Source organism: Monomorium pharaonis, unplaced genomic scaffold (assembly GCF_013373865.1).
Source record: "Monomorium pharaonis isolate MP-MQ-018 unplaced genomic scaffold, ASM1337386v2 scaffold_681, whole genome shotgun sequence".
NCBI lineage: Eukaryota > Metazoa > Arthropoda > Insecta > Hymenoptera > Formicidae > Monomorium > Monomorium pharaonis.
In genome coordinates this window covers 8,945-34,580 of record NW_023416002.1, presented here as the reverse complement: position 1 = coordinate 34,580, position 25,636 = coordinate 8,945, and the positions used below count along the sequence as shown (strand labels likewise).

The following is a 25,636-nucleotide window of genomic DNA, read 5'->3' as shown; positions in this document are numbered from 1 at the left end:
TTTGGCCTCAACTAATTTTATAAATTTGCCCAGTTTGAAACAATGTAAGCCTAGATTAAAAAGCGAAACAAATCGATATTGGACAAGGAGGCGTCCTAACTTGGGCTCAATAAAAATGAGAAACCTGACTTGACCTTGATTACAACCTAGGTAGAATTTCCAAACGGGCGGTAGAATTACTCTCTTGAAGCAAAATTTCTATATTTTATATTCATCGTTTCTAATTTTTTTTAAATTATTATTTTTTAATATAATTTAATAATAAGAAATTAATATACCTATATAATAAAATATATAGTATTGATAAATTAATCGCACGCGTATGAATCAAGTTAATTGCAGCTTGATCGAAAAACACCCCCGAAGTAAAACAATTTTAACGTTAAAATTTCGTGCTTAAACGCCTAATAGTAATTAATTCTCAGGTTTGATTAACTTGATCAGTGAATTGCCTAGAGCAAAATCTCTTGCTGTTATGCTTTTCCTTTTCCCTCTAATTCAATTATTTCTTCTGCGTAGAACTTAGACAATATCTACAAGCAACTTGCCTCGATTTCTGCATTACCATCTCGAGAAAGGGATATCACCATGGCGTCTGCAACCAATCGAACGTAACTTCCTCCTTCTCCGCGTCTGAAATTTGAGAAAAATCACACGTTAATAAAAACCTTACGTAATCGCCGATAGAGAAGCATTTCTTTCTTAATACTCGCGTTCTAATGGTAAATTTATCTAAACGCCAGAAATGCGTATCGAAGGTAAGATCGTTAGGTAGCTACGCTTGATTATCGATGCATCATACTTCCGCCGGCGATAATCAACACTCAGTAATTTCAACGCGTATAATTGCGGGCGAGACGCGACGGGAGGGTAATTTGATATCGACGGAGAACTAATTGTACGTCACAGTCACCTAATTTACGGTGATTTCGACCGAACTCCAATTAAACTTGGCCGACGATCAACTTACAAACATCTGTACCATCTTGTAACATAGATGGAATTATTATCTTGTTGTTTTAGATGTAACAAAAATTAGTAACTTAATTGACATTCATATAGATCTTCGATTATCGCTAATTTGATTATCGATTATAGACTAATTGATAATTAGCTTAATGAAACTACTTTGACGTCACTAAAATTGTTATCTCATTTTTTAAATCTGAAAGAAATAAAATCAGAGATAACAAATTTGTTATTATTATCTTTATTGTTAAGTTAACAAGAATTTCCAGGTATTCGACGCAAAAGTGTCGCTTTATAGATTCCGGGAAAAAAATCTTCATGTCAGATTTTATCAATCGGTGCGTAAAATTAGATCTACTCTGACATAAATTTGATCGATCTCGATATAAAGATTGTTTTCTTGCTCAAATGCATTTTAACCTGTTTTAACCGTCATCTTTTTCCTCGTTGCGCGCGCGTATATCGGGGACAGAAGCTACAATTCAATTAATTTGCCGATTAAGTTAATCGCCGGCCGAGCGGAGGTCGCCTCCGCGGAGGCAGCTGGAGGACCTGGAGGATGCACGCGGATTTTACCAGACGCCAACGAGCTCCGCCAATCCGTCGATACGTCGCATCGGTCCGGGCGAGCGAGGAGGCGATGAGATCGAGAAAGAGCAGAGCTGAAGCAGAGCACGGCGTCCGGCGGCGGCGCAGTGTTGACGAGAGGCCGCCTCCTTCATTTTCCACGGCGGCTCTTCTTCTCCGCGCGCCCCCGCGCTGTTTATCGCCGGGCAGTGTCCATTTTTTCGCGGCCAGAGGGAGGTCGGGCAGGGAGGCTCGCATTTCCCGCCGTTGGGAAGAATGGGAAATCAATAGGACGCAATCGCCCTTACCGACTCCAACGTGCGGTTCGCCTCCAGATATCTCGTCGATCCCGACGTGTCTCTCTCTCTCTCTCTCTCTCCCTCCCTCACAGGCCGTGTGTCAAGCCACGCCGCGCCGCGCCGCGGCGCTGCCGTCGTTCGCGCGATCTTTTCGCGCGCGCGGACGATTCTTCGCCCTCTCTCGGTCGCGCTCGCGCTCGTCCCGATCGCGCGTCTTCCTCGCACTCCCGTAACACGCGCGCGCATCGATGTCGGCTTTTCTCTACGAGACGCGCATGCTGCCAAATCCGCGTACGCGCCCGCCATTGAGGACGACCGCCATTATAGATTCCGTTGTGAGTGACCGAGTCCTGTCGGTGATTGCGATTTCTCACGGAAAACTCCGTCGCCAAATTCGAAAGGAAGTCCCGGGGGCGCGAAGCAGGGATAGAGGCGCAACATAAGACGGGAGAAAGAAGAGCGAGAGAGAGAGAGAGAGAAGCAGGGAGGGAAAAAGGGATTTCGAACGGAGGAGATAATTGTAGATCGAGTGAGCGGCCGGAAAGGCACGCGACGCATGATGAAAACGTACAGCAGGAAAAAGGGCGACAGCCCGAGCAACGTGATCATCCACGTGAACGAGTTGTGCCGGCTGTGCCTGGCGAAGGAGGAGGAGATGGTGCCGATCTACGACGACGAGACGGTGCCGATGCCGCTGCGGATACTCTCCTCCTGCGTCAACATCGAGGTGGGTCAACGGGGCAGAGACTAGGAGCGAAGAGAGAGATGGAAAGAGAGGAGTCCAGAGCGTCCGGACGCGACGGACTCGGCGACGTGCGTTCCGTCATCGCGTCGCGTCGTAGCGTTCGATTCGGGCGATAATAATCAGCCGCCGGAGCGGCCCGACGAAAAATAGGAATCTAGTTTATCTCGCTGCGCACCAGGGCGTCCTCTCTCGCATTATCTCCCCTCACGTCACGTCCCTCGGTGGTGTGCGATACGTATACGTATGTGCGTATTTACGCGCGCGCGCGAATGACGCCGTACAACGGTACAAACGGACGTCGCGCGAGAGACAACTACCGGCCTTACCGAGTTATCGACGAGCTGCGCCTTTTACGCGCGCCGCCTCATTACAGAGACCTAGAATCCGAGTCTTGCGTTTCTGTTTACCCTACGGATTTATAGAGATCTGTAATCGCGAATGGCGTCTCCCGATGCCATCACGACCGAGCTCCTTCGGAGATCGTCCCGAGACGCGGTGCTAAATGAATCTTTGTATGCATGGCATTCAGGATTTTTTTTAAGGCCCTCGTTAATTGCATTTATTACGCTAGTACTATACGAAAGATAAATAATTATTGATATAAATGATGAACTGTATGTTTTTGAATTAATAGTCTGTACACGATTCAACAATTTGCTCCTGTAAATATTTCTTTGAAAAACTAAGAGTAATTTAATATAATTATATAGTTATAATTTATACAGCTATAAATAATTTAGATTACAATTTTTTTAAAATAAATAACCATATAAATATTGAAAAAATGCAAATACATGTAATATGAGATATAAATAATTTATGTGGCATGTATACAATGTAAATTATATAATATGATCATAGTTAATAAACTTAAAGATCTTTGATATCAATGTTTTAGGTTTATGAACAGGATGGCTTGCCCAACATGATATGTCATCCCTGCAAGTATCAGTTGGAAAGTCCTATCAGTTTAGGAAAAAATGTCAAGCTGCAGATGCTAAACTCAGGAAGCATATGAAGTTATACATCAATTGACTGGGCAGGACGAAGAAGGCGAAAGTCAGGATAGTAACAGGATGAAGAGTCCAGCACGGGAAAGTCCAAGCAAGTCAAGCACTGCTGGCCGATCTAGTTTCAACTAAGGGCGACAGCAGTCAAGTAGATGGAGATCCATTGAGGTGACAGAGGAGGAACTTGTTGGTGGCTACATTCTGGGTGTGTATTATAATATAATAATGAAGAAATATCACCTAAATAACTGCAGTCTAAAAGCTTATTATGCTTTTTCTAAATATTTTTTCTTAAAAAGAGATTAAAATCAGGATGTTTGAATTCGCAGCTTGTCACTTACACGTCATTATACAGAAGTTTTTGTTCTTCAAGAAACACTATTACAATTTGTTTGTTTCCAGTTAATTTGAATTTAAATTCATAGAGATAATATTTCTATTAGACTAAAATATTTTTCTAATATATGTAGAGTGACAAATGTAAAAATTGAATTCGGTAGATTTATTCTGTAGGTATAATATATGGAAGAAAGCTGCGTAATGTGACGCTATAATGGTAACGAAATTGTCCATTTAAGAATTACAAAATAGGTTTGCAAATTCATTTCTTGATAGGCGATTGTCACTGAACTGATCAGCATTTCTAAGTAATAATATTGATAAACATCTACAAATATTTGGTTCACATATATGTATCGTCATTGTTTCATATGTAGGAATGAATTCCGAAAATCCAGAGATGGAGGAGAACATCTCAGAAGATCCAGAGAACATCACATTGGTACCTGCTGAGGAACGAACGGCGAAGGCTCGATGCACAATAAGGACAACGCGTATCAAGCAGGAGCAGGAGTCCGATGACGAGACGGAAGAGGTTCAGAGAGCGATAGCGAACGTCGAGCAGCACAAAAACGTTTACATGATGGAAGTCACCAGTAACGATACTGATCAGCCAGATTCGTTGAAGTTACAACCAATGGGTGATACAATTGGTAAAGAATATACCGAGAATATATGTTGTCTGTAATAGAAGAGAATGCAATTTAAAAAATACAAATGGCAAATGTGTGTTGCAGTTGATGGTAACACGGAACTGAAGGTATTTAAATGTGACAAGTGTCCGAAAGCATTTACCCGACCCGACAATGCTGAAGAGCCATCAGTCAGTGCATTCCACACAGAGGGGATTTACATGCCAGGCGTGCGAAAAGTGGTTCCCAACGAGATCTGCGTTGGTAAGACACGAACGCACACATACAGGTTAGTGTTATTTTATATTAATCTCTTGATCATGGACATATTTAATTTTTTTATTTACGTATTTATCCTTATTTCTCCTCAATACAAGCATTAAACATTTATTTTCAATAGCATCGAATATTTAGATTTATAAAGAAATATACAATTAATGTTATCTCTTTATCTGTACTTACAGGCGAAAAACCGTTTGGTTGCAACATATGCCATCGTGCTTTTGCACAGAAGGAGATTTTATTTCGCCACTTAATGACACACTCTGGTCAAAAACCGTTCCAGTGTCAGCACTGTGAGAAGAGCTTCACGCAGCGAGAAGCACTTAAGGTGCACATGCGTCGGCACCAAAAATTAAATCCAAACGATATTCAACTGCACCATTGTCAGCTTTGTCCGAAGGCGTTCTGTCATGCGTCGGGTCTCAGTAGGCACTTGGTTACGCACACTGGTAGAACATACAAGTGCGTCGAGTGCGAGAAGACCTTTACAGATAAGAGCTCGCTTCTAAGACACAGTCGTATTCATGCGCCCAGGAAGCTCATAGCAAATTGAGTAACTAACTTGCTCAGTTTGCTGTGACCTTCCTGAGTTGTCTAGTGGATACAAAAATTTTTTTGAAACGATAGAATCTGTGTCGGAATTAAACCTGCGGTAAATATTGTCAATATTAATGAGAAAAATCTATAATATAGATTTTCGAAGAGTTTATGATTATTTCATTAAAATGGTTTACAATTAGTTATGCAGTCCTCGTATGTAACTCTTATATTTGAGGCGCTTATTGCAAAGTGGGTTGATTAGCAAAATTCAATTTTCTATTTAAAACGTTACTTATGCACGCTTTAAAATAGGAAATTGAATTTTGGTAGTTGGGTTATTTTTGTAATAAGCGGCTTTATTTAACATTAAGGAAGATAAAGGTGCGTTTAAATTATCGAGCCAAATTTTGAGCGATTTAGTAAAAGACGAGTGAGTGCTCGTGGATGGAGGTTCGGCTCGAGATATAGCTTAATAATTTGGACACATCTTTAAACATACGTTTATTTTAGTCATTCTTGTATAAATACTGGTAAATCTTATTTGAGAATTTTTTCACAAACAATGCATTTGTATATACGAAACAATTTAAAATGCAAAAAATTATTTCAAGTTTCGAATTAACATAAAATTTTGAAAAATTATATGATTAAATACGATAAAACAACTACGATATAACAAATAAATGTGATGTAATGAGGTGAAAAAAAATACATAAAAAAAATGCACATGTAAATATAAGTTGAAAAGTAAGTAATTACTATTTCAATTATTCTATTAAACTAATACAAGAGTGATTAAATAAACTCTATGTTTAAAATTCCAAACTTTTATATAATTGATAAGTTTTTTTTGCTTTGCTTAATTAAATTATAGGATATGCAATCGATTAAATTTTTTCTGTTAAGTGCAATTTTTAAAAAGCATTAAACGTGGGTGAATATAGCATAATAATAATGAAACTTAATGCACGTAATTTAATTTTTCTCTTAAGACAACTGATCATATTCTTATAATTTTTATATTCGAAAAATCTATATGACTATATATCATGTACTCTTTGCGATATAGATTGATGAGTATTCATAATTGATGTATATAGTTCTAAATATAAATCTATACTAAAAAATATGAAATTATGTCATTAATGTCCACATAAATGCTGTTTTATTAATTACTATTTTTATAATCGTCTAATTTACTAAATCCATATTTTATGCTATATATATTTATAGCCATTTATATATTTTCTGTTTAAACAGTACGGGAAAAAATATTATGAAACAAAATTATTCTATATAAAAGGAGAGAATATGGAAAAATCTTATATACATTGGAATAAATGTACTAACAAATTAGTGTTTGTGTGTATGTGTATAATGTACGCTATTAATAATCTACTTCATTGGATACGCGCGCATTTATAATATATTTTACACCGTAAAAGTATTGCTATAATTTAACAAAATGCGCGGCAAGGCAGAACACGCGAGGACTATTCGGGGCTAGGGATTATTCTACACGTTATACATCTCATATCATCGAATACTAAAGAATAATCGTGCAAATGCATATAAAAATTGCTTATTATGTCACACGACTATACAGCTAATCGCAGCGTCTTGTGCGACAGAGCTCATGCCATTTATCGGGGAAACTGTTCACAGAAATGCAACATTGGTCCATTAAGTGCAAATTATGCGTCGCGTAAAATTCGTAGGAAGATTGAGGATTAAATATGCTTTGCATGTATAATGGTACGGTAGTACACAAAACGACAAGAAATGCTTTTATTAAAAAATCCGTTTTATTTTGTGTCTTTTTTTTTACGAACTTGTGCACTATTACATATGCCGATATGGTTTACAAGTCGCAAGTCGCACACATGAATTCTGCCAGAAGATGACTAAATCTTTTTTACAGCACTAATGTTTCTCACATTAAATATCCGACAATGTCGGACATTTTTTATTCTGTACCAAAAAACATTGAAAATTCTACAACAGTTCCGAGCTCCGTCACACGGTCTGTGCTGGACCTCTACCGGGATTAGATTTTCAATGGTTTCGCTTTCTCTAATGTAATATCTGCTGCAATTGTTCTATTTAGTTAAAACAATAGCAATAGGGAAATGACCGTACACTCATGGAGCGATTAAATACGTTTGCATAGTTACCAATATTCGCGGGTATACTATAAAACGATGAAAACTATTTTTACAACGAAGCCGTTCAATTAGACTAATATGATTTTTAAATCCTAAAATATTAACAATGGTTCAGCTAGTCGATAATGCATCCAATTTGGTATCATATTATCTGCCGTGAAAATCGTGAACGCGAACGTGATTTCATGACGTGAACACGTTCACAAACGCGCGAATAAACGTCATTTCCTTCTTTGCTATACATATGCCGTGGACACATTGTCATTAATTTACACTTTTTTTTCTCAACGATTAATAATTCTAATGAAGATACGTACACGAAAGATCGATTGATAAATCAATAAATGTCCTTAGCGAAATAAAATTTTAAGTAACCTGCAATGTATAATCTGTGCATTCTAATTAAAAATTAGCCCACTCATTAGTTGATCAAGTTGAAGTATCGAACTTTCATGTACGTGCGAGGGGACTACAAATATAGCTAAAAATCTATGAGACTGCAGTTACATTCCCGAATCTGAAAACACATATCAATATAGCGCCTGTGTTTATTCTTCAGATGAAAATTTGATTCACTACAAGTTTCCCTTCTTCATATTTTAGTATAAGTAAAGAATATTTGCGAAAAAGAATCGATTTGCAACCTCTTATCAAATTGATGTTAATTTTCATTAGTTGAAAAAAGTTTTCAAAACCTGAACATGGAGAAACATACAATGGGATCCATATAATATAGGCTTGCCTTATTTCTTGCGTAATGCATCAATTATGTCTACGTGTTTGTTGTGCCGTTAAAAGATATACCACCACGCGAAAAACCGAAAATAGAATGAAGGAAGAAATGATTGTCCATATCCACATATGGACGAGATTTGTACTATGCCTGTTGTCACATATAATGCGGTATTTCATGGCAAAAGAACTAGAAAGAGAACTGCCTATACCTAGTCCTCTCTAAGTATTGGCGTAAGAAATCGGTGATCTCGGTGGTGGCTGCGGCACACAGAGATCGAAGTATCGCGGACGAAATTCTTTAGTTTTCATTATTTGTAATAACACGGTTACTTCTCTGAGAGGAAGAGATAGAGAAGGAGATAGTTAGAGAAAGAGAAACAGATGTTCTATCGGATATCTAAAATCGAGAAACGCCGAGACCAATTTAAGATTCACCCTCTCATCAATCATCGAGAATTAATTTTTTTGGTTGCTCCCATGTGAAACCGTCTCGTCCAAAGTGACCATACGTACTGGTTTGTTGATAAATAGGATTGCGAAGATTTAGCTCCCTACATAAGAAAGAAAATTACATATACTTTTAATTTAGTTCCTTCTGTAATTTGTTATTTAGAATTATATATAAATTATATAGTTATTATATAATATATCGGGATTGAAAATATTATAGAAAAAAGTTATACTTGATGAATTATTCTCAGTTGAATCTAATATAACATCATGGCATTCAAAAGTAGCAAATACATAATACATCATCGAATAATCATCTATAAACTTTTATTCTTATTGTCTCTGAACATGAAAAATATCGAGAATAATTAGACTGATTATATTAAATTTGAGAAAAAATATTAAATTATTTATATATACGTACTTGACGATTTTTCCGGGTCGCAAATCGAAGTTCTTATTCACTATATCTAGGAGCTCGTTTTGAGAACGTGTAGATGTGCCATAATCGAAAACTGTAATAGACAATGGCTCCGCCACTCCAATTGCATAAGAAACCTAATATAAATAAACATACATTTTTCACCACTCAAAGATATAGAATTTTTTAAATTACATTACAAAAATGGTTTCATGTGATTCAATAAGAATATTGTGACGCTTGCAAATTTTACCTGTACAAGACAGCGTCTGCAAAGGCCAGCCTTTACCAAGGATTTGGCAACCCATCTTGCGGCATAAGCAGCTGATCTGTCCACCTTTGTAAAGTCTTTACCGGAAAATGCACCCCCACCATGCGCTCCCCAACCACCGTACGTATCTACGATGATCTTCCGTCCAGTAAGACCAGCGTCACTCTGGAATTTTTAACAAAAATCTATCAGAATTTATAAGATATGATACACATTTTTATTAAAGATTACCTATCACATACATAAACATACATCTCGTATAATATATCTAGATACATTAATTTTTTAATAAATAATTTTTTAAAATTAAAATATTTTAAAAAAGTTATATTTGTGATGGATTATTCTCAGATAAAGTAATGTGTTATCATGGCATTCAAAAGTAGCAAATATATATATAAAATACATCATCGAATAATCATTTATGATTTTTTTAATTATCTAAATCACTAAACGTGAAAGATCGAGAATGATTAACATTTGCATTCATTACATCGTGCAATAAAAATATAATTGGAAACTTTAGCAATACCTGTGGTCCACCAATATTGAAAACCCCGCAAGGATTCACATGGAAGACTGTTCTCTCATCTAGATATCTTGCTGGTATTACTTCTTTGATGACCTTCTCCATGACCGCTTTACGCAATTCATCTAGACCAATTTTTTCACTATGTTGCAGTGATACCACAACAGTATGGACTCTTATAGGTACGCAGGCTCCATGGTCCATGATATATTCGCAGGTTACCTATCACATACATAATATACATTTTATATAATTATATATTAATTTTTTAATATATTATTATATAAAAACACTGTAAATAAATTATATTTGATGGATTATTCTCATAAATAATTAGTCATCACGGCACTCGAGCGTAGCAAATACAAAGAATAATCATTGAATAACCATCATCCATAAACTTTTTTCTTATTGTACAGTCTGAATATGAAAAGTATCGATAAAGTATCTGTAAAAGTAACGATTACACCCGAAAATCTTTTGATACAGACAACTCTTTCACTTACGAATTTCTCAAATTCCATTAATCCCGACTTTTTTGTTTGCTTTATCTCATTAAATTCTCTTAGATTCTGCATTTTTTATTAATTAAGATAAACTAAAAATATATATAGATATATAGAAATCAAACCTGTGTTTTTGAATCTGGACGAGCCCACCACAATTCACCACTTCGTCTCAGCTCGGCGATTTTTTGATTCAATTTGTGCGCCAGTACGACCGTCAGTGGCATACATTCGTCGGTTTCATCGGTAGCGTAACCGAACATTAGACCCTGATAGAAGAATTTGAGTTATTTTAACTAAAATTTATGAGATAAGTTTGAAGTTATTAAAATCTTGTGTAATGTATAATTACAAAATATATAGACAAGTATTTAAAATTACGTGCCGTCAAAATATAAAAATAAACATTGTATTTTTACATAAAAGCTTTATAAAAGATTAAAAAAGCACTTTTTAAACAGTATTTATTATATAAAATTTATGATATATAAAATTGTAAAGAATATATAAAGCAATAAGGCTAATATGCAATAAAGGGTGCCACACAGAACAGAACATACAAATGGAAATATACTCACATTAACATAAATGACAACAAAAACTTAATTTACAAACTATTTACACCTCACACCAGTAATTATAATAAGCAATTAACTAATTTGATATCAATTAACAAAGAATTATATTCTGAATTATGTCTATTATATAAACAAAATTTATAATAATGTGTTAAAATCATATTCAATAAAGTCATGGTTAATTTACTCTACTGGGGACATTATTAATACTATATAATTTACAAAATATTTTTAAATCTAGAGGAACTTTCTTGCACAAGCTGTACATTTTAGATATTTATTTAATTTTGCAGTTTCTATATGTCAGATTCAGCTAAAGAATTAACAACAGAATAACATTTCTTACAATTCTTACAGTAGTACATTCATACTATTGTGATAATGCAACAGATATGTGAAGAAATATTCAATCACATGCCACCGCCACCTCTAGCAAAGAAATAAGAAGAATTAGAATTAATAGGATCTGCGAAGAAATATAAGAAGAAAGGTTAAGGTTACAAATAAAATAAAGAAGACAAAATGCTATTTGTGTAGCTACTATAAAGAAATATACTTAATAGTGCAGAGATGATAAACGATCAAAAGAGAAGAGAGGAAAAAACAGAAGAAAACAAAGATAAAAATTAATTCAACGATGACAATGCTAATTGACCTGATCTCCTGCTCCCACTTCCTCGTCGCTACGGTTTTCGTGAACGCCCGCCGCGATATTTGGTGACTGAGCGTCGAGCGCCAACAGAACATTGCACAGCTTGTAGTCAAAACCTGTAGAAATCATTAACGTGGTGAGATAAAGATATTCACTACCGTTTTTCACGCGTAGACACGCGTTCTTCTTGCACGATATTCCGCCATTTTGGTGTATTGGGCTATCATCAGACCACATGTTGATCCTAATAATTCTGGTTAATAATTCTGATTAAAGCTAATACGACGGCTGCATGTACAAAGATTAGAAAAATATAGAATCAAATTCTTGGAAATTTTTGTCTTGTGCATGTTAAATTCTTTCTAGATAAGACAGCAAGCCATATAAACAAAATTATATGTATGCGAACGTAGTACATGCAACCTTACTTCCTATAAACATGATAACTAAATATCGGCACTTTGTTGGAATCACATTCCAATGGTTTTTTAATTTATCTGCGAGATTACTTCTGCCGAATTAAAGAAATTTCCTGCAGAATTCGTTGCAAGGAATTTTTTAAGAATTATGTTGCGGTATTATCTTACAGCGATGGTGTTTAGATATTCGCACAGATGCTGTCAGTCTCACCTGCATAACGCAAACAAACACACGTAGATGTAACACACGCTTGTGACATACAAAACAGTAAAACAGATTTGAAAACATCTTTCAAGGAGTGACGAGGGAAGAACAAGAAGCAAGAATAAGGCAGATCGTTGACATTGAATTATTTTTGGCTGTTCTGTGGCACGGGCTGAGAATGGGTTATGTACCTGATCACCTGCACCCACGTCCATCTCTTGCTTGTCCGTATGAACACCATCCGCAATATTTGGGGATTGCTGTTCGATCGCCACCAAAAGGTTCAACGTACGCCAATCGAATCCTGCCACGATACGCTTAAGTTACACAGTCTTTACTCATTTCTTTGTATAATCTTTTTTTTATCCGAAAGTGAATGAGCAGAATACTGATTATCTGATCGATCGAGGCATGGAAGATCCAAGTTAAACACGTCAAAGAATTATATTCGTCTTGGTATAATCATATTAATATTCGGTATTAAAAGAAAAATTGCAAATATTTTGTTTGGTGCTTGGATCTCTTCTGCCATAATCGGACGTGTCGTCATAACAATTCGAGATGAAGGTGAACCGAACCAGCCGGATTTTATGAGGACGAGGGAGCTGGCTATCTTTTCAGCCACAAAGCATGCATGTGTTACATGAGTAATGACTTGTCATTTTGTTGCGAGTATAAAGATTTTAATCTTTCTCCGCGTAAACATACAGTTAGTAGCATCCAACAAAGTGTCAGAGACAATTGAAGGAAGATGTGACAGACGTGCATCACTGAAATTATGGGTAAATATAACGCTAATAAGATATCTTCGGTTGCCATACCTTTGGAGGAATCATCATAACCGATGTGTTTCACTGTATCTCGTACGATCTTCTGATAATCCACTACAGCTTTTGATGTAATCTCTCCGCACAAGAGTATCATCCCAGTTTTCGTAACAGTTTCTGTAACAAATAAAAAAAAGTACGATAATTAAAATCCACTTGTTGCACATATAATGTCAACATAAAAAATTATATATATATTTAATGCGGAATATCTCAATGATGTGATTGTATTTAAAGACTGTTAAGTAAATGCTAAGGCGCAGCTACGATTTAGGAAAATTGTCTTTTTTTTCAAAAATATTCTTTTTTAACAAAATATTGTGAATGCAGCAGATATACAAGTCAAAAGTTCCGGCCTAAAACTGGTTCACGGCCGAATACAAACTAATTTATAAATAGATATCGTAATACATGTTCAAGTGCCCGAAGAAATCGGCACTGTCTTGGCGAAACTTACCGCATGCAACTTTAGCGTCGGGATCTTGTTTCAAATGTGCATCCAAAATGGCGTCGCTTATTTGATCACACATTTTATCTAAAAAATAACATAAGACATATAAGTATACTAATACCAGTAAATTATTGAGCAAAACATTTAAAAGAATAATGTCTAAACATGATTAAAATATAATTAAAATCTTATTTTTAAAAAACTGTACACAATGCAAAAACAAAGAATAGAAAAAATAAATTTATTATATAAAGAAATGACATAAAGATATATCTCATTATATCTGTATTATAACATAATCTAAAAAAAGTAATGAATTGTTAATCCAAACTTAGTTCACCTAAATCGCACACGTGACTCGTGAACTTTCTTTCTTTATCTTTGATATAATTAGAACCGTGATGTAAAGAAAGAAAACAAACCGTAGAGATAATTAGCAATACAAGAGCAAATCGCGAAGAAATAAATTATGATATTCAGTTATTTTCGAAATAATTAAAATTAAAAGGTACAAGAATTACGACTGCAACCTTTAAAAATTAATTGCATAAAAAAGAACATGTTAAATGAATTAAACGTTTTAAAATTAGCTGTAATATTACGATTTTTTGGAGATACTAATAAAATCTTATAGCAACCATCTTTAGATTGGATATCAAACAGGAAGAAATTTATATGAACAATGTTATATAAATCCAACATAATCTTTTACAATTTTTCTACAGTTTGCTATTAGCACATAATTTTTTTTTTTAGAACAACTATTCTAAAGTAGGTAAAACACTACAATATTTTGCTATCAGCACACAATTTTTTTTTTTAAATAACAAGACTGTTTAAAAGGGAGTTTGATAAAGCAGATGAAATGTTACAATTTACTATCAGGTTGATAATATTACTATGTAACACTTTCAGATACCAATTTGTCTTAAAAGGTTATTTAAGATTACAAGTTAAAGCGATGTTTTGCGCTCCCGATTTTTTTACATTGATATTTTTATGAAAAACTATTTGCGTGATGTTCCCATTTGTAGATATCGCTGAATCGTAGATACACTTACGGTTCACAGAAATCATGAGAAATCATTGAAAAAGGGCATTAAAAAAAACGAGCGTTGGAAAAAAAAGTAGAAAATGCGATACAGAAGAAAAAAGAACATCGATTACTGGCTCAGTGGTTAGTGACAAATCTCTATGACCGATGGCAAATGTTTAAAAAAATTTCTGTTAGAAGTAGAGATAAAAGAGGTAGAGAAAATAAAATTTAAATCTAGAAGAGATAAATGTTTGTGAGAGAGAGATACGAGAGCAGCATTTGAGCATGCAGTGTACACATAGTTTTCAAGATATTTAATAATTTCTTTACATATAAAATGATATTATATATTATGTAATAAATATAATTATATAATTCATTGTTTATTGTACATAATTATTATATTTTATATAAATATAAAATATATTATTTATTTTATTCCATTTAATATGTAAAATAATTTTTGCTTATTCCACAAAAATCTTCGAATATCATGTCAAATGCTGCATCTAGTTAATAGAGTGTAATACTGGAGATTAGAATAAGTACCAATTTAGAAGTCGTTAGATAAAAAATGAATATTCATATTGGAATTCACGTGTCTATTATACTTTTAAAACTAATGTATTTGGATATATATGTAAAATAATAATATTATGTTATATTATAATCATTATACAGCTAATTTTTGTCTATATAGTTTGATCGTTTCCATATTCATGTTCCTTGTATGTCTTATCATGAACTAATCTTAAATATTACATATGCAATTGTGTATTTATATATTCATAGATTTATATTATTCATACGACAGAATATCGCGACTTTAAGCGTTTTAGTCCTTCATGGCCAGTTCTAAAAGATTCCAGCCAAGGTACAGAATGCTAAAAAGAACCATAAAGAGGCACAAAGGAGGAAAAAAGGATGTGCAGAGTTGATTTCTGTTCTGGTTAACGATAGCTTCGTTTCTTTCTCTCTCTCTAAGGATTGCGTGGCTTATAACAATCGAGTTCTATCTTGTTTGTCGATTGTTTTGAATTTGGGCGATCAACATGTTAATTCAATCGTTGAAGTCAATCGATTGCGACAAAAGAAACAACAGTCGAATGGCATTCAATGGGCGACCAATCGCGCCATCTATGTAGCGAAGAGAATCATCTAGAACTCTAGAAGATGGCGAACACTTTTTTTTGCGCATGACGAACAATAGAGTCATTCACAAAAAAATTAAAAATTATGTATGTTTTTTTTTTATTAAGTGTAAGTAATATCAATGTCGATTACACTTTAAAAAGTAATATTTCATACGTATTTATCAATCAGTAATTAATTAAAAGTCATTAAAAATTCGAAAAATGTCACGTGCCTTCAAACGTGATATGATTGGTCGAAGATAATGTGACGTCACGATATATGACATAAGTCACATTGTTTTAGGTGGCTGCATGCAAACACGTTATGTAACTAATTATTTTTATTACATACATTGTTTCTTTAATTGGCATTTCGATGAAGCGATCTGAGGGCTTCGTGCAAGCAAAATCGGACAATTTACCAAAAATGACAGTGGTAATGTTGTCCGATTTTTTTACTCAAAGTGAGTGTTTCAACATCGCAGAGACTACAGGTGTTAAAGCTGAAAGGTAGGTATTTTTTCCATTTAAAAAATATATATATATGTAATTATATTTACAATGTTAATATCCATAATATAAGCATATTAAATAAAATAGACAAAATAGGTTATGTTTGTATTATATTCTCAATTTAAAGATATGTAAATAGTTATGCTTATATAAAGTATTTTTTAGTATATTATGTTTCATATACATATTAATGAAACAACATTATGTGTACAATATATATTAAATAATAAATTAATTAAGTAATTTTAAAAGTCATTAATACACTAAATCTTTAGCATGTAATAATAAAATATGATAAAATATTTAATGTAATGATTAAAATAATGTCAAAAAAGCATAAATTAATATAATTTTTTTACTAGATCTAAACGTGAAGAATATGGAGATAATGCCATTGGATATGTTGAGCTGAAACGAGAAGGCTCAATATGCACTGTTCGAGGAAAAATATGTCCAGAGCATAAAATTCGAAGTAAACCTTATACAGTTTTTCTTAAGATAGATGAAGAGACTGAAGAAATTAAAGAAGCTGTTTGTCATGATTGTGCCGCTTCTGCGGGTAAAAAATAGAATTTGTTATTTTTAATAAAAAAAAGCATATATATCTTTTTATATAAAGAAATTAAAAATGTTTTTATTATATGTACATATGTACATAAGTTTAAGATATTTTCTATTAAGACATTTTTGGTTAAATTATTAATATGGAAAAAAAAATTAATTGATTAGACATAACAAAAGTAATTAGAGACATATTTCAGGTGGTTGTAAGCATGCTATTGCTTTTATGATGTGGGTTCATAGGAGAAGTGAAGAACCAGAACCAACAGCAACAATATGCTATTGGAAAAAATCTAGATTAGCTCAAGTAGGAATTAATATAAAGTGTATTACAACAACAAAAATGAAAAAGCCACAAATGAAATATAATTTTGAAAACGCTGATAATTTTTTTGATAAAATCTTGCATGAAATGCAGATTTTGCAGTTCACTAGTCAGATATCTAGACATTTAATTTCTTTAGAAATATGTAATAATTTATCACTGCATCAGTTATTAATACAATTTGCTAAAACTCAAGGAACAAGTGCAGATGACTTTTTGGCCTTTTCTAAACAATTAATGTCTATCAAACAGTGTATTGAAGTAGCTCAAGAAACAAAATTACAATCTAAATCTAAACTATGGATGGAAATGAGATACGGTCGTATTACAGCATCCAGAATTTATGAAGTTGCTCATTGTAAAACTGAACGAGGCACATTAGTTGAACAAATAATTGGAGCAGCTAAAATTATAGAGACTGAAGCAATGAAAAGAGGAAAAGATTTAGAGAAAAAGGTTTTAAATATTTTGCAACAGAAAATACAAGTAAAGTTGAAAGAAAGTGGTTTATTATTAAATCCTGAATTTCCTGTAATAGGTGCCTCTCCTGATGGCATTGGTCCTGATTTTGTCGTAGAAATAAAATGTCCTACAACATCAAAAGCCGAATTGAAATATATTACAGCAGAACAGAAAATATGTAATAGATATTTGGCTCAAATACAACTTCAAATGTTTATGTCCAAAATGAAGAAAGGATATTTTTGTATGGCTAGACATAATTTCGAAACAAGTAATGATGTTATAATATTACAAGTAATATATGATGAAAAACTTATAATGAATTTAATACAAAAAAGTATGGAGTTTTGGAAAAAAAATGTTTTTCCCATTCTTTATAATGTCGTTTGTTAAAAAATTATATAATAAACAAAAAGATAAATTAATATAAGGTAACATGTATATTATGTGTCAAAATTTTATTTAGTTTTATTTGTGTTTAATACAATATAGGTTATTTGTTATAAGATTATACATGTATTAATACTTTAATATGTAATACAAAAAATACAATCTTTTAGCAAAATTCTTTGACAAAATTTTTTAATATTTTTTTATTGTGCAATTATGGGCGTTTGCAAATTTATTAAAGCTGCTACAATTAATACAATTTCATCAATAATGTCCAACGTTTGATAAGGAATTCCTGCATGAGGCGTAAGAAACTCGAAATCTCTCAATCTTCCAATCACTCGTTCTATATGAATTCGTAAACTTGCTATACGTCTTGTTTCTATAACTTCAGATTTTGTTAGATTTGTGTTACTTGAAACACTAGATGGCCTGATAAGTGTGCATCCTTTTTTCTGTAATAGACATTCTATATGTTTAAAGCCCCGATCTGCCATAATTTTACAGTTAGGTGGAAGTACATTTAAATATTGGCTTTTTTCGACTATTGTAGCATCTGTAGTTCTTCCTCCGAAACCTTCTGATATAAAGTTAATCGTTCCATCAGGTGTAGCTGAGATTAAATACTTGATTGTATTACATTTTTTATATTCGGACCATGTGAGTGCTTGATATAATGGATTACTTGGTTTTTGAATTTCAATTTCAAAACAATCAATTATTGACTGTACATTGTTGTATCTTGCACGAAAAGGAAGAGGTAAAGATGCTTTTATACTTTTTTGAGAAGGCCAAAATATAAACTTTTTCAAATAATGTGCCAAAATAGGGATGGTTTTTCTGAAAATAGTATTTGCATTGCTAGGACTTTTTCCATATTCGTCACCCAAAATTATAAAAGAATGATTAAGTTTAATTTTTTCTAAAGTTAAATAAATATCATCCAACTTTATATCAGCTTCATCTGCAAGCAATTTTAAAATAAATAATGCATTATTTTGCATACCAATATATACCTTAGGCTTATTCAAAATACGTGATTTTCGCATTGTTAATGTTTGTTCTTGTATATCTTTTTTGCTTTGTTTTAAAGCTTCTTCACTTATCTCATCAGAATAAGGTAAATATTCGTCACAATCTTCCAGTGTATCATTTAAATCTTTTGTAGTACTTGCAGTTATACTTGTTGATGTTGAAGATTTTAAATTATCTTGTAGTTTATTGCTTTTAATAGGAGAACAAGCTGCATCTTTTACTTCTCGCGTTGTAGATGTGGGCATAATATTACAATACGTATGAACACTGCGATAAAGAGGTCTCCTAGATACTTGAATGCCTTTATGTTTTACTATAGATTCTGTTTCTTTTAAATTCAATGTGTCATTTAATATTAAATTGTTAAATTCAGTTGTTGGAAAATCAATGTCTGTTGAATTATTTTGAGATTCTTGAGAAACAGATCTTTTATCAATTTCTTCTTTATTTAATTCCTGTAAAATACATTGTTGTCTGAGCTTTTTAACTGCTGATCTTACTGGTGTCGAAGATGATGCTCGTTTTCTATCTGTCTGACAATCAAAAAATCGAGGAAGTACTCCTTTTTTAAGGAGTATTGCTGCATTTTGATCGAGTTTAACTCGCATATAATTTTCTAAATCTTGTTGCAACTGAAACAATTAATATTAAATTAATGTTATTTAATTTTGTATAAAAAATAATGTAAACATATATATTACATAAACTCTGTAAATTTTGCCATAAATTTAAATATTTATAAATCATATTTTAGGTTAGCTTAGGTTAGGTAATGTTATTTATGTAAAAATAAAACTACAGAAATTAAATTAATACTTAAAAGATCCATTATATAATAATTATAATACTTACATCAAAATGATCTTCGCAACAATAAAAAGGCGCAATCAATGATGTTTTATTGGGATCACGTCGAACTTGTATTATCCATTTTTTTCGCATTTTCCCTTTTGGGACACACACGAATATTTTACAAGGATTTTTTATTGTCGTACTTAAACATCCTGGCACAAAACAGTACTTATAAATACCTTTTCGTTTTATTGTACTTTCTGTCATTACAACTGTTTATGTTAAACTATGGCTACATTCGCGGAGCATGCTACCAACGTTATCGCGTTATTTTATTCCTGTTTTACGTCTAATGTGGTCTAATGACTGATACAGAATGACAGAATAATGCTAGTAGTGAGCTCCCTGAACGCATCCTATATACATCATGTATAGTGACGTCATGAACCAATGGCGGGCATTCTGGCGCTTTTCAAACTCTTCTTATTTTTAAGTTCATTTTGCATTGTCATAATAATTCTATTACAAATATTTATATTTTTTATAATATTCTTAGAACTTATAATGTTATTTAAAATAATAAAAAAATTTTCAAAAATGACTCTATTGCTCATGCTGAATTGTTTCTGCCGTCAGTTGGACTCGTAATAGCAAGGCTATAACAGGGAATAAGTAATAATAGAAAAGAGAAAAATTTCTCAATCGACATCAGTCTGCTCGAACATTCTTGCCTTGCCAGTTTTTTCAGCTCACAGTCCTTTCTATAACACAGAATGATTAATTTCGATTAGCCTGCATTAATGCTAATCCAATGCTAATGTAGACACCCACGAAGTATAATACACGTGGTTCCCGCAGCATTGTCGCGTATCGATATTTCAATTAAAAGAATCGATCAGGATTGTAACGCTTTTCCTCGGTCGCTTTAGAAACAGCTCTTTTTATCTGGCAACAGAGATCTCGTACTGTATATTTTACTAACAACGATTAGACCCATGTAACTTCTAACGAATTCCGACGAGGATCAGACAGCTGATAATCAGACGCATTGGAAGGAAAACCTGGAAAGAGGAAAAGTTACAGAAAATTCAAGCCACAAGGAGTAAGAATGCTCTAACGAAACAATGAAACCTTCTCTCTCTCCAGCGTCCGAAAAGAACGGACCCGCTCTCGATTAAGAACCACGTTCCCACGGTTATAAGCGTCTCGCGCGTCTCCTAAAACGAGACACAGGAAAAGGCGGAATGGATTCATCCGGGATCCTCGTGCGATGACTAATCCCGACATGAATGCCACGAACGGCATGAACGACAAATCAGCCGGCATCCGTCCGCATCATCGGCCGATCGCGCGCTGCGATCGGCGCGCGAGCACATGGCGGCGGCGCGCCGCCAGCGGCAATGTGCACACAGCGGCGCCAGGGCGCCGAGAAATGGAGTAAAAGCCAGAAGCCATGGGAGAGACAGAGCGAGATCCGATACTCCTTTTCTGAGGCTCGTTCTCCGCGGAGCGTCGTCGCCGGGAGAGGCGGGAGGGGGAGATGGAATTCGAGATCAATTTGCCGAGGGGGAGAGAACGAAGGGGTAGGAAAAAGCGCGGCACGGATCACGGGAGGTGATCCTCTCCTCCATAGCGACGTACGCGGCATGATGGTGGAGTGCTGCTGCTAGTGGTAGCGGTAGGGTGGTGGTGGAAAGCGGCAAGGTACAGGGGGACGTAGAGCGAGAGGGAGAAGGAGAAGGAAAGAGTAAGAGAGAGAGAGAGAGAGAGAGAGAGAGAGAGAGAGAGAGAGAGAGAGAGAATAAAAAAGACGTTTTTCGACCGATAATGCAGGGTCGAACCCCGCGCAGGGCCCGGCTCTCAGGGGGGTTGACCGTCTCGAGGGTGATTCCCCCCTCCCCGTAATCCGGGAGGGATTCTGGCTCACCTGGGTGTCCCTCGCCGACCGACTCCGAGGTGAATAAGAACGCGGTGTCTTGCTGCAGCTCGGGCGGCGCGTGGCCGTTCGCGTAGCCGTTCATATGGTGCGCGGTCTCCGGCATCTTCCTGCGTTTCGGGGTCGTCGCCGCCGTTGTCGCCTCGTCGTCTCGTAGCGGGTGCTCGCCACTCAGTTCCGTTCCAGGTGTACCGCCGTTGTATCGCCGAGCCCCGCTGCTACCGTGCGTTATGGCCGCGAGTGAACTTCTTTCCTCCACGTGCCTGATGCTCCTCCTCCTCCTCGTCGTCGTCGTCGTCGTCGTTTCCTCTTGCCTGTGGTTTACGCGCGAGGTTCCCGCTCTGAGGTTACCACCTGGGAGTGCAGTAAGATTTGGAGTCGCCGGAATCGTTACCTGTTGTGGCCTCCTCTTCTCTCGAGGGTGGGCTTCCTGAGAAGCGAGCGAGCGAACGTACGAGCGACGGCGTGCGCGAGAGGGAGAGCGGATCAGATCGCGTGAGGAGAGCACGAGCTCCACAGCCTCCACACAGGCACACGGCACACCGCGTAATGATCGGGGCTAATGGGCGACGGACAACGCGCCGCGACGCGTAGCGGGAAGTGAAAGAGGCTCCCCGCGGCTAGCCTACTCCTATTTATAACCTCGGCCCGCCTGCCCGCGCGATCGCCGGTCACGTGACACGCGTGTACACTCCGCGCGAAATTCGAATCGCCCGTCAGCTGTTCTCTGCTCCGGCCGCTTCCCTGCACGTGCTCCTACGAAAGACGAAACACGCGCGTTAGAGAATACCACAAGCAATTGAAATTATTTTTTTGAAAAAGACGTAACTCTTGTTCTTATTATTAATATTGTGTTCATTGTGTGAGCAGTAAGTTATAATAAAAATGAAATTTTTGCTATTAATGTGATATTGTGTAAAAATAGATCGATTTATCATGTGTATCATTATTGTCCCATTTCAAAATATTCATCATTGTAAGACAAATTTTTTAAATTAAAATTAATAGAAAAAATAAGTAGAAAGACTTTGCTGTTAGAGAATCTTTGCTGATAATCTCTTGCAGCAGCTCGGGCATTTCTATTACAGTAGCCGTAGATGAAAATCACATTTTCGTCTTCATACGAAAAGAATCGTAGCAGTTTAACATAAATAACGGAAGATACAATGATCACCTTCGACATTGCTAAACAGTAAACATAATATTCATCTGTTTATAAGAGTTGTGTTTACTACCTGGAAAAAATCTTCATATCAAGGATCAGATTATATCAGAGCAGATCTAATTTTATCAATCGGTTTGTAAAATTTGATTTGCTGCGATATAATTTGATCTACTGTGATGTGAAGATTTATTTCTTAGATACTCGCACGGTATGATCACAATACTGTAATAAATAATAACAATAAGTTCACTCCATATTACCATTTTATTTCATATTTGTTATAACTTTTATTAATATTCATCCGTATTTGATACCCTGAAAAAGTTTGGTAATAATAATCAAATCTAAATGATAATTACTAAGCATGATGAAATAATTTTAACTAAATGTTTGGTTAATATAATGAAATATTTAGTAACAGCTGTTTGATAACCAATCGATTATTAGTTACTATTATTGTGTATTACTATTAGAAACAAAGATAGAAATAAAAGATTTTAACATTTTAAAATAAAATATTTTTTTTAGTGTAAGTAAAAAAATAAATGTATAAATATGTTGTATTATATATACATTAAAATTATATTTATATTGAATATATTGAAATTACATTTATTGTTACAATGGTATCTAATTGAATGAAATCAGCTTCCATGTTAAACGATTATCAATCTTCGAGTTTGGAAATTTAAACTTTTCCTGAAATCATGAGAATGTAGATATCTAATAATAGTCCAAAGGAGTGATGACACTATATAACAAGTTTGTTACTTTCTGTTGATAAATTAACGTTTTCTTGGTTTATCAATATGACACTATGATCTTCATGACGAATATCACTTAGGATTTGCTCCGTCATTTTGCGCGCGAAGTATTTAACATTGCGTCATGTGCGAGGTAATCAGTGAGAGTTGCGAAATGAAAATAAATTTCCATAAGAATCGTCTCTTACTCCTCGCATCTGACATTAACAATGGGAATTCTTTCGGATCTAAAATTTTACTTCTACGCGCGCGCGAGAATGTACAAATACATTTGGATGCTTACCGATAATGTTGCTTAAGTGCTTATCAGTGTGATTCTAAGTTGCGTTATCTCCGAAAGTCTCAGCTCCACCCAGCGCCGAATTCTGCGTTATCTATTATAGCGTTGTCGCGTTTTCCTGACACGGCCGGAAATTTAATTCGTGCAAGACGGAGCCGCGGAGCTTGCGAAATTTGAGTACAAGACGTTCGGAGAGATGAACGCTATCGTCACTCGATGGAAGTGCACTATGCGAGAGTATACAAACCGGCTAGACATTTATATATATCGGTGATCGCGAAAGTGGAGTGGGATTGGTAGTCTTTTTTAGGATGACATACCAGTTTTACAACAAATTGCACAAGTGTTTATGGTCTCGTTTTCTTCTTGGGGTGATACAAATTGTATAATAATTTGAATTCTATCCAAATTCATGTAAACAAAAATATATGTAAATTAAAAAATTTGTATAAAAACATGTAAATATGTATAATTATACATGAAAATATGTTTATATATGTTTATACTAATTTCTTTTTTTTTTGTAAAATTTCTGTTTGATATACATAAATAATAATCAAACTGAAAAAATAAAAACTAAAAAGATAATTTACGCATTATTTTTTTTACAAAAAATTAACTTTTTGTAAAAAAAAACAATACAAAAATTATATTTTTAATTAGTTTCTTTCTTTTCAGTAAAGTTATTATTTTTTTATATCAAACAGAAATTTCACAAAAAAGTAGTATAAATAAAAGATCTTGACTAGATCTTCGTGCCGATTTGGTTGTGTAATTTTATATACTCTTAAAGTTCATTAAACTGTGCACCGAATAAGCATGAAGATTCAGCTGAATAAGATACATTGTTCATTAGTTGTGTTTTCACATCGATTTATATTTTCTTTATTTTTATTTATACAATATTATTTTGAAAAGTTTAAAAATACATACGTGAAATCAATATTTCTAAATATTTTTATGTTTTTTGTTTACATACTGGAGTAATTTTTAACAAAGTAATCTTGAACGCAAAATTCTAAAAACTATAACTTTAAAAACAAAATTCAATAGAAGTAAAGAGAGTACTTATTAAGCTTATCTGTGATAATTATATAGTAATGTATGGTATGGTAAAGTTATACTCTATGGAATTATTAAATTTTGATTTTTAATATCTCCAATTAGAAATCCGAAACCCTAAATAATATTTACAAAGCATCAAGAGAATTTGTGTAATCACACTAATATGGAAAATTAGAATATAAAACTGAACTCTTTCTCGATACACTTACTAAAGCATCTAAGTCTACAATTTTTATTGTAGATAATGTTTTATTTTGCATTTTATTTTCTCTACAGTTTGATTTGTGTTACGTAAAGAAACATAATATATTATATACGAACGCGAATAACATATTGTAATCATAGTCAAAATTGTCGATCGATTCAATATGTCAAGTTAATGACGTTAATGACGTTAAAGTTGCTGATCATTTCATACGTCATACATTACTCACGTGTAATAAGTTGCGAATCATGTTAATGTAAAGCTATTGCGTGACTGATTAACACTTAATCGTAATAGTGATTATCATTTATTATCTCTAATATTTGTTATAAATAGAAATCATTCATTTAATTGTATATAGAAACCGTATTCATTAACTATA

The 25,636-nt window shown here is 34.3% G+C and overlaps 3 protein-coding genes and 1 pseudogene across 6 annotated transcripts; 2 read left to right on the top strand and 2 right to left on the bottom strand.

Moving 5' to 3' along the window:
- The first annotated feature begins 2,119 nt into the window (after positions 1 to 2,119).
- LOC118648773 lies at positions 2,120 to 5,550 on the top strand (annotated as a pseudogene).
- A 2,273-nt stretch (positions 5,551 to 7,823) lies between these two features.
- LOC118648771 (S-adenosylmethionine synthase-like) lies at positions 7,824 to 24,113 on the bottom strand. 2 transcript variants are annotated; one of them, XM_036295190.1, is made up of 10 exons: positions 23,988 to 24,113; positions 21,767 to 22,531; positions 13,599 to 13,676; positions 13,136 to 13,258; positions 12,506 to 12,618; positions 10,586 to 10,729; positions 9,958 to 10,176; positions 9,408 to 9,590; positions 9,158 to 9,291; positions 7,824 to 8,834 (listed from the first exon to the last, which is right to left on the bottom strand). In XM_036295190.1, the coding sequence occupies exons 2-10, from the start codon at positions 21,879 to 21,881 to the stop codon at positions 8,726 to 8,728; spliced, it is 1,218 nt and encodes a 405-aa protein (XP_036151083.1). In that variant the 5' UTR covers positions 21,882 to 22,531; positions 23,988 to 24,113; the 3' UTR covers positions 7,824 to 8,725. The 2 variants fall into 2 exon arrangements, with proteins under 2 accessions (XP_036151083.1, XP_036151082.1); XM_036295189.1 differs by lacking the exon at positions 12,506 to 12,618 and adding an exon at positions 11,694 to 11,806 and having other exon boundaries at positions 23,988 to 24,111.
- LOC118648772 lies at positions 15,058 to 17,883 on the top strand. 2 transcript variants are annotated; one of them, XM_036295191.1, is made up of 4 exons: positions 15,058 to 16,271; positions 16,637 to 16,833; positions 17,036 to 17,616; positions 17,699 to 17,883. In XM_036295191.1, exons 1-4 carry the CDS (start codon positions 16,138 to 16,140, stop codon positions 17,735 to 17,737), a joined length of 951 nt encoding a protein of 316 aa, XP_036151084.1. In that variant the 5' UTR covers positions 15,058 to 16,137; the 3' UTR covers positions 17,738 to 17,883. The 2 variants fall into 2 exon arrangements, with proteins under 2 accessions (XP_036151084.1, XP_036151085.1); XM_036295192.1 differs by lacking the exon at positions 17,699 to 17,883 and having other exon boundaries at positions 15,060 to 16,271; positions 17,036 to 17,142; positions 17,492 to 17,662.
- LOC118648770 lies at positions 18,188 to 21,760 on the bottom strand. 2 transcript variants are annotated; one of them, XM_036295188.1, is made up of 5 exons: positions 20,971 to 21,760; positions 20,671 to 20,900; positions 19,900 to 20,600; positions 19,029 to 19,679; positions 18,654 to 18,852 (listed from the first exon to the last, which is right to left on the bottom strand). In XM_036295188.1, exons 3-5 carry the CDS (start codon positions 20,104 to 20,106, stop codon positions 18,727 to 18,729), a joined length of 984 nt encoding a protein of 327 aa, XP_036151081.1. In that variant the 5' UTR covers positions 20,107 to 20,600; positions 20,671 to 20,900; positions 20,971 to 21,760; the 3' UTR covers positions 18,654 to 18,726. The 2 variants fall into 2 exon arrangements, with proteins under 2 accessions (XP_036151080.1, XP_036151081.1); XM_036295187.1 differs by having other exon boundaries at positions 18,188 to 19,679.
- Positions 24,114 to 25,636: the final 1,523 nt, after the last annotated feature.